This window comes from Octopus bimaculoides, chromosome 20, assembly GCF_001194135.2.
Source record: "Octopus bimaculoides isolate UCB-OBI-ISO-001 chromosome 20, ASM119413v2, whole genome shotgun sequence".
Lineage (NCBI taxonomy): Eukaryota > Metazoa > Mollusca > Cephalopoda > Octopoda > Octopodidae > Octopus > Octopus bimaculoides.
The window spans coordinates 45,000,632-45,010,631 of record NC_069000.1 but is presented as its reverse complement, the minus strand read 5'-3'; the positions used below and the strand labels follow the sequence as shown (position 1 = coordinate 45,010,631).

Below are 10,000 nucleotides of genomic sequence, written 5' to 3'. Positions count from 1 at the left end.
GAATGTATATATGTGTGTGTGGGTAAATATATGTGTGTATGAGTGTGTGTGTGTCTGTGTATAATGTGTATATATATACACATAAGTATGCATATATGTATGTACGCATATATATATATATATATATATATATATATATATACTTGGAAATAGATGTGTAGCATTCAATTAAATAATAATATAAATAATAAATATATATATATATATATGCATATATGGGTAGAGGACATCACCAACAGTAAATAACATGAAATACGAAAACAAATGAGTTATATACGCAAATAACAAGAGAGAAAAAAAAGACAAGGAATACAAGGAATGACCCTTCGTCCGTTGTCAGCTGGGGAGTAGATAGACAGTCAACAACTGATGAGGGGTCATTCTTTGTATTCCTTGTCCTTTTTTTCCTTCTCGTTATTTGCATATTTAACTTATTTGTTTTCGTATTTCATGTTGTTTACTGTTAGTGATGTCCTGTACCCATATATGCATATATATATACATACACCCACACACACACACATCTACATGTGGATGCGTGTATATGTATATCTATGTGTATGTGTGTTTATATACATACATATATATATATATGCACACAATTTTTCAGTAGCCCCTTTAAAATTATAAACCAGTTAACCAACATCAGTTAATCTTTTCTGACTCATCTTATTCCTGTCCTTCTCTCTCTCTCTCTCTCTCATCTAAGACTTCCCACCTCCCCCCACTCGTCATACACTTCACCCACCTCCCCCACTGCATTCGTTAACCCCCTTCCCCACCCTCAGATATTCTGTTCACTTCCACAGACAAGGGATACAGTGATATCTAACCTGTTCTACTGCTGGTCATTCTGACAGCAGTTGTGGACCATTCCAAACTTCTTATCCAGGCGTGGCCAGACAATTAAAAAAAGGTTGCTGATAGATTGTGCCATTTTTAGAACAAACCTCCTACATCTAATGTGGAATTGGTACCTATTGTACCAATTTTCTTCTAAAATCTATAAAAATTCCTCAGCTGATTTTATACTATAACATTTCTCTGGTGTATATTTTTTGATAGTGAAGGCTCGTGGCTCAATGGTTAGGGTGTTGAACTCACATTCCTAAAGCAGTGAGTTCAATTTATTGACTGGGCTGTGTGTTGTATTCTTGAGCAAGACACTTTATTTCACGTTATTCTAGTTAACTCAGCTGTAGAAATGAGTTGCGACATCACTGGTGCCAAGCTGTATCGGCCTTTGCCTTTCCTTTGGATAACATCGGTGGCGTGGAGAGCGGAGGCTGGTATGCATGGGCGACTGCTGGTCTTCCATAGACAACCTTGCCCAGACTTGTGCCTAGGTGCAATCCCAGGGTCAGTCATGACCAAAGGGAGTCATTCAGTTCTATATTTAAGAGATGAGGAATTATATATATATATATATAAGCACCCACTACACTCTCGGAGTGGTTGACATTAGGAAGGGCATCCAGCTGTAGAAACTCTGCCAAATCAGATTGGAGCCTGGTGTCACCTCCTGGTCCACCAGTCCTCAGTCAAATCGTCCAACCCATGCTAGCATGGAAAGCGGATGTTAAACGACGATGATGATGATGATGATGATGATGATATATATATATATATATGAGAAATAAGGATAAACACAAGTCTTCTGTTGTAATTACATAAACCAGTGTTTATCCTTATTTCTCATACATTCTCTCTCTTGTGCTAATCTGTATCAAAACTAAATAACAACAATGCAGAAAGCAGACTGGATTATGATAATCTATGTAGAGCTCTACACATAGCTGTAGCAGTCACACATCTACTTTTGTACTCACAATTTCTCCTCCTGTGGTGTGAAGTTCAAGTAGGGCACTCGGTCAGTCAGTTGAGAGAGTAAAGATGTTATTAATAAAAGCCAGACAAAAACCCTGAGGAATTCAGCTCCCCGGGGTTTCCTGTGGTAGTTAAGAGATGTTTGACTCATACGGTGCTGCTAACGCAGCACCACCGTGTTGACATTACCAGCTTGAGGTATAGCAGAATAAATTTAATAATCCAGCCAGGAAACCTTGGGTAATTGAATTTCACTAGGCTTTTTGTGTGGTTTAGATTAATGATAATAATAATCCTTTCTATTATAGGCACAAGGCCTGAAATTTGGGGGAGGAGGATAGTCGATTACATCGACCCCTGGTACTTGATTTGGTACTTAATTTGTTGACCCTGAAAGGATGAAAGGCAAAGTCTACCTCAGTGGAATTTGAACTCAGAACATAAAGACAGACGAAAAACTGCTAAGCTTTTCATCCAGAGTGCTAACGATTCTGCCAACACGCCACCTTAATAATGATAATAATAATAATAATAATAATAATAAGACAGATACATAGACAAATAGATAGATGGACGGATGGATGGATGGATGGATGGATGGACTCATACATACATGCACACACACACACACACACAATCAAAAAAGGATGGTGAAAATCAATTAAATCCATTTTTAGAGTTTCCAACAGGTGTTAGTGGGGAGTGTTATGCATAGGGGCCATGCACAAAAGAGAAAAACAGACAAACAGAGAGAATGACACATAAATGCAGACAGACAGACAGACAGACAGACATAGTTATGGTGAAAGAGAGGAGGTGGGGAGGTGGGGAATTTTTCTCTTTCCAAAACTTTAAGAAATTTTATTCTGATAAACAAACATTTGAGTTTGTTCTACATTCTGCTTCCTTGTATAGTGTTGTTGTTGTTGTTGTCGTCGTCGTCGTCGTCGTCGTCGTCGTCGTCGTCGTCGACGTCGTCGTCGTCGTCGTCGTCGTCGTCGTCGTCGTCCTCGTCGCTGCTGCTGCTGCTGCTGTTGCTGTTGTTGTTGTTGTTGTTGTTGTGGTGGCGGTGGTGGTGGTGGTGGTACTAGTTACACAGCAGTAGCAATATGATGATTGACGGGAGAAGTGGATTGGCAATGTTGGTAGTTGAAGGCATGTGGGAATGATAGGGAGGTGAGGCTAGTAGTAGTAGTAGTAATAGCAGTAGTAGTAGTAGTAGTAGTAGTAGTAGTAGTAGTAATGATGGCATGACATGTTGAAATGATGCTGATGATATGATAATGGCGGCGGCAGTGGTGGTGGTGGTGGTGGTGGTGGTGGTGGTGGTGTGATGGTAGTAATGTCCTTGTGCATAGATTAGAACCCATCATCATCATCGTCGTCATCATCACCATCATCATCATCACCACCATCACCATCATTATTATTATTATTATTATTATGATTATTATTATTATTATTATCATCATTATTCACTTATCTTATTTACACTTCATGCTTTCGCTGCAATACCAAGCCCAGTTTTGTTCACCCTGGGTATGTGCAATGTTTTGTTTTGGTCTTTGTTATTTTTTTTTTTTTCCTACTGAATTAAAAGTACCCTACATTAATACATTTGCAAGCATCTAGTAATGCTAGTTTCAGTGTTTTATATATACATATATATACATATTTGTAAGCCCAGGGGTTTGTTTGGTTTATGTATTTATCTGTGTGCTTTTAATTTTATCATTCCCAAAGCCCTAATTATTATAGAGATTGTTTCTCTTTTCAGGCCCCACATTTCATTTATCTCTATTTTCAGATCTTTATATTTAGATAATTCCTCAATTATTATCTGGTGGGACTGCAATGTCAATTAGGAGGTTTTTCCCTTTTCTGACAGTCTCTGACAACAATATCTGGTTTGTTAGTCTTATTTTTCCTGCCTGTGTGCATTAGTATATAACACACAGTATGATTGTTTTGTCATTCTTGGAGACCATTTCTATTGCTAACAACTCCTAAAACCATGACAGTTGCAGGAAATTTTTTATGCATAACACTTGGAACTTCAGAAGGGTCTGCACATAACCATCTGTCATTTCTTCTGTTAAGTTTTTGCCAAGGCACATAGCTCAGTGGTTAGAGCCGCCGACTCACAATCTTGTGGTAATGAGTTCGTTTGATTCTGAGACCAAGCTGCATGTTGTGTTCTTGAGCAAGACACTTTATTTCACATTGCTCCAATCCACTCAGCTGTAGAAATGAGTTGCGATGTCACAGGTGCCAAGCTGTATCGGCCCCTTTGCCTTTCCCTTGGATAGCACTGGTGGCATGGACAGGGCAACTGCGGGTGGCGTGCATGGGCAACTGCTGGTCTTCCATAAACAATCTTGCCTGGACTTAGGGGAACTTTCTAGGTGCAGTTCCATGATCATTCATGACCAAAGGGAGATCTTTACCTTTACTTTCACATCCTAACTGAATAGGCTACCTGTCATGGCCTGGACCATATCTCTATCTGTCTCACTATGCTACCAATTTCCAAACATGTCAGTGATTCCACTGCTTGTCTACACACAGCACTGTCAGTTCCTGTACAAAGATTTGAAGGTACAGTACAGATACCATGAAAAATAACTACGCCCAGTACAGATATGGGGTCTGTGATTTTTGGAAAACCATATAATGGTTCCTGTGCCAAAATAAGTCTGGGAACTGCTGGCCTAGACAACAGTTTGTTGCTCTAGGTTAATTTATTATCTAAGAAAACAGTAAATACATGCCAACAATTATCATAATGTGGCCAGGTTCACATGTACTGATGTTGTAGCTATTGTGTGCATATGTATGTCTTGTGTCATGAGGAAATATGTACGTATATATATATATACACATATATATATGCATATATACATACATTTATGTGTGTGTGTGCATATATATATGTATATATATATTTATACATATACACACATACATTATGTGCTTTGAATCAAGACAAAATATGTGCATATATATAGATTTATACATACATACATATATACATGCATATATATATGTATTATGTATGTGTGTATATATATATATATATATATGTGTGTGTGTGTGTGTGTGTGTGTGTGTGTGTGTGTGTGTGTGTGTCATACGTAACATTCTTTTTAATATTTTCATTAAAAATTTGAAGGAACGCTTGGAGATCTGCCATGTTTTGGGGATTTTTTTCCCTCATGGAATAAAGAAATTCTGGCTGTTTGACATCTTGTCGTGTCTGATGGAATCATGGAATCGGTGTTGGCATCTTGTTGTTGTTACTGTGCTTGCTGTTGATGGTGATGTTGTTGTTTATGTTGTTATTACTGTTGCAGCCTTCTCTTGCTGCACCTGCTGATGTTGTTGCTGCACCTGCTGCTGCTGCTGCTGCTGCTGTAGCTCTTTAGTCTCATCTCAATCAAGCAGACCTGTGTTATAATGAAAGATATCTCACACCATGAATATCCCACTTTTTTTTATATATTAGGAACACACACATACGCATGCACACACAAACACACACAAGCACACACAGAAACACACAAACACACACTCATGCACAAACACATACACATACACACACACATTCACATACACATAAATACTCACACATGCACATGCTCACACATTCACAAACACACTCACTGAAACAAACACACATACACAAAACTCACAACAAACACACACACACATACACAACGCGCACACACACCCCACAGTTCCCACAAGAAATCCACTTATGTTCTCTTGAATGTTCTGTTCATTTCAGTAAAAAATGGTAAAACATCACTCAGGCCTGGTGTGCTTCTTTTGTCTAATATGGATATGTCTATCATGGCAGCAACCCGTCAAAGTTCCACGTTTCAAGAGAGATCACAAAGCTGAATCTGTAAAGGTCGGTAATGAGTTTTCAAGAATGGATTCTGTTTTCCTTTAACTGGAGACTCTCTTGGGAAGACTGGGGATGGGGGAGGTTGTGCTACCATTGAAGAAGAAGAAGAAGAAGAAGAAGAAGTAGTAGTAGTAGTAGTAGTAGTAGTAGTAGTAGTAGTAGTAGTAGTAGTAGTTGAAGCAGCAGCAGCAGCAGTAGTAGTAGTTCCTACTGTTGTATAAATATTAATACATCGCTTGACAACCAATGTTGCTGTGTTTACATCCCTGTAACTTAGCGTTTCAGCAAAAGAGACCAATAGAATAAGTACTAGGCTTACAAAGAATAAGTCCTGGGCTCGATTTGCTTGACTAAAGGCGGTGCTCCAGCATGGCCGCAGTCAAATGACTGAAACAAGTAAAAGAATTATTATTATTATTATTATTATTATTATTATTATTATTATTATTATTATTATTATCATTAGTATTAACATCAATCATCAGTCATGTTAATCATTTAACATCTTCAAAGATTAATAGCATTGCCCCACCCTCCCCTCCTCTCTGATTTTATATTAAAATAGAAAAAAAGTACTTATTTCTTGTTTTGGTTTCTTACAGATTGAAACAATAAAGGACCCCAAAGCTGTAGAACAGTTCCTGGTCAACCCCAAAAAGGACAGTGAAGAATTTAGACCGGTGCCTCTTCCAAAGAACTTCTCACGCTATGACAACAATATTAACGATAACTTCATCAGTCTGCAGGAATTAATCAAAACAACTGGTGCAAGACGGAACGCTAAGGAAGCTTTTAAAGATGCAGATAAAAATGGTAAGTTCTTGTCAGGTATTTTCCCAAACAAGTGGACCTTAATTTGTGACCATGTGGACCCTAAAAGTAGGGCTTCTATTTGTTGCAGGTTCTGCGGGCTGACCCCTGAAATCTAGGAACCATGTGGTTGGGAAGCAAACTTTTTACTTTACAGCCACTCCCGCACCTATATATATATATATATATATATATATATATATATATATACAATGGGCTTCTTTTTCCACCTATCAAATCCACTCACAGGATTTGGTTGGCCTGGGGTTATAGTAGAGAATATTCACCTGAGATGCTGGACTGTGGGATTGAACCTGAGAAGCAAGTTTCTCAACCACACAGCCACTCCTGCACCTATAGAACACACTTGCCCAAGGTGCCATGTAGTGAGACTGAACCAGGTACCATATGGTTGGGAAGCCAGCTTCTCAATCACACAACCACACATATCAATTCATTGAAAATCCTGTTGTTGTGACCCTTAACTAAAACATTACATGTTGCTGTGACCCTTGATTGTAACAAAATTAATTTTTTTCTCTTTTCTTTTTTTTTGTCATACCTAGGAGATGGAAAAATAAGTCCTGAAGAATTCCAAGGAGCACCTTGGACCTTGAATGTTTCTGAAATATTGGTAAACGCCAATATATCAAACATTAACCTTACTGAAATTTTGGAGGAAGATCCAAAACAAGACGAAAATGGGTCTTTGAAAATTGGAAATGCTTTGGATTCCAGACAGACAGAAGACAAAATGAACAGTTTTGATATTGGAATGGAGAACAGCAATGATATCCAACTGGAGGATAGTTCTGAGAACAGATTGGATGACAGTTCTGAGAGTCAAATGGAAAATAGTTCTGAGAGTCAAATGGAAGATAGTTCTGAGAGTCAAATGGAGGACAGTTTTGAGAGTCAAATGGAGGACAGTTTTGAAAGAATATTTGAAGAAAGTTCTGAGAGTCAAATAGAGGACAGTTTTGAGAGTCACCTGAAGGACAGTTTTGAGAACAGGTTAGAGGACAGTTTTGAGAGTCAACTGAAGGACAATTTTGAGAGCATATTGGAGGATAGCTCTGAAAGCAAATTGGAAGACAGTTCTGAGAGAAAATCAGATGACACTTTTGAAAGTAGACTGGAAGATAGTTTGGAGAACATTCTTGAGAACAAACTTGTTGACAGTTCTGATATTAAAGTTGAGGACAGTTCTGATATAAGTGAGGAGGACAATTCTGAAAGACTCCTGGAAGACAGCTCTGAAAATAGTGTGAAAGACAGTTCTGAAAATAGTGAGGAAGAGAATCCTAAAAGCAGGGAAATTGTCGATTTGAATAGTGACATACAGTCATGGAATTCACACCATAGTTAAATGATTAATATGAATGACTGAAAATGTATAAAGACTAATTGATCACACAGGGAATGTTAGTCATAAGCCCTGACTCTGATTCACATTTGACAAATTTGGTTTTCTCGTTAGAGATTTTAATGTAGTGTTCTCCCAGAATATATATTTTCAAGTTACACATGGTGTATCATTATGCAAAAACATCTATAATCAAAACACTTTATTTCTTTCACATCAATATTTGGTTTGCATATTGAGTAGACCACTATTTTAGAGTACAGGCGTGTCTACACACACACACACATGCATAAATAATCACATATATACATAAATATGCATATTTAGATAGATAGATAGATAGAGAGAGAGAGAGAGAGAGAGAGACAGACAGACAGACAGACATGTATGTGTATATTTGTATATCTGTGAATGTGTATATGTATATGTGTGTGTGTGTGTGTGTGCATCTATGTCTATGTATGTATATATCAGCAGTAGATAGACTGAAGCAGTTTGAATAGAATGCATGTACACGTATTTGTATGTATGTATGTGTGTATGTGTATGCGTGTGTATGTATGTATTATGTATGTTGTTATTGTTGAATAACTTTCAACAAGGGAGAGCACTCAGATCACGTGAGAGTTTAGTTAAATCCTTATATAGTATGTTAATGACATTTTTGCAGCAACTCAAGTTTCATGTTTGTACAAAAACTTCTAGTGTTTGAAATAAACAAGCTCTGTTTCCTTCAAGCATATTCATCAGGCTGAATAAAAACAAAAGTAATGGCAAAAAGCTGCCAATGCCTTTCCTGCTGCTAACCATTAAAAAAATAATAAATGCTGGGGGTCAATTCATTTAATTAAACTTTTCAATATGGTGCCCATGTTGGAGCACTGACCAATGACTGAATAGTATATATGTGTGTCTGAATATATGTGTGTCTGAATACGTGTGTGTGTGTGTGTAGATAGAGAGATAGAGAGAGAGTCAGATAGATGGTCACATAAATAGATAGATAGATAGAAAGATACAAATATATATGTTTTTGTCTATTAAATTCACTCACAAGGCACATTGATCAGCCTAAGGTTATAAGTAGAAAACACTTTCCCAAGGTGCCGCACAGTAAGATTGATCTTGAAACCTTGTGGTTACAAAGCAAACTTCTTAACCACACAGCCACACTTGTGCCTACATGTATGTTTGTATTTCTTTTTGATACCAATTCACCTGAGAACTATCTCTAATTCCACATCACAAAACATCCAATTATAAATCATTTACATTTAATTTCAAAAATAGGAAACTTTCGATATGTTCCAAGCACCAAACTTATAATTGATAAAGTTTGTTATTTTAAGAAATCTCTCTAAATTTGTAATTATTTTCAAAATTGAAACATTGTGCATATTTTATTAAGAATTCTAGTCATGAAATGGGATATACTGGGTGCAGCAGAAAAACCTCCTGCATTTTAGATGGGCATTGGTTTGACACTAGTGAAGTTCCGTTGATGATAATGGTATCCTTAGGGAGCTGATGTCTTACTATTCTTTTTCATTTGCCATCTTGATTTGAATTAATGCATATTGCGTGTATTCTACTGAAACATTTGTAAATGTGTAAAATGCAGGACGTCTTTTCTTTCTCGTTGCAACCTGTATGTATGCATACAAGGTGTTAAATATTTTTCATCATGCTTGATATTCTAATAAATCAGAGCTCTTTTATTGTTGTTTATATGTTTTGTTTTTTGTTCGTTTTTTTTTCTTGCACCAAATATAAATATAAATATATATACACCAAATGTCAATTCCTGAAGTAAAATTCATGAAGTAAAATTATGTAGCAACACCAAATGGTGGTGCCCTAGCATGGCCACAGCTCATGAGCTGAAACTAGATAAAATGAAATATATATATATATATATATATATATATATATATATTAGACAGACAGATATATAATGATAGATCGCTGACCACTACATTTGTATTTTTTTTCTCCTTGTTTCTCTCCTTGTTTCTTTCTGTTGAAGAGCGTAGCTCGAAACGTCAAAGACTTTCTCTATTCCCGAGCGTTAAACTAATACATCCATT

The 10,000-nt window shown here is 37.0% G+C and overlaps 1 protein-coding gene across 4 annotated transcripts in view; it reads left to right on the top strand.

Annotated features, from left to right (window-relative positions):
* Positions 1–9,641, top strand: part of LOC106870216 (dentin sialophosphoprotein) — a 10,530-nt gene extending 889 nt beyond the window's left edge. For 2 of the 4 annotated variants that reach the window (XM_014916224.2, XM_014916233.2), the window contains exons 2-4: positions 5,615–5,740; positions 6,340–6,550; positions 7,114–9,641. In XM_014916224.2, coding sequence (XP_014771710.1) covers positions 5,621–5,740; positions 6,340–6,550; positions 7,114–7,916 — 1,134 coding nt within the window. In that variant the 5' untranslated portion in view covers positions 5,615–5,620 and the 3' untranslated portion in view covers positions 7,917–9,641. Of the gene's footprint in view, positions 1–2,984; positions 3,004–3,313; positions 3,367–5,614; positions 5,741–6,339; positions 6,551–7,113 lie in introns of those variants that run through there. The other 2 variants (XM_014916248.2, XM_014916242.2) reach the window with 2 other exon arrangements.
* Positions 9,642–10,000: the final 359 nt, after the last annotated feature.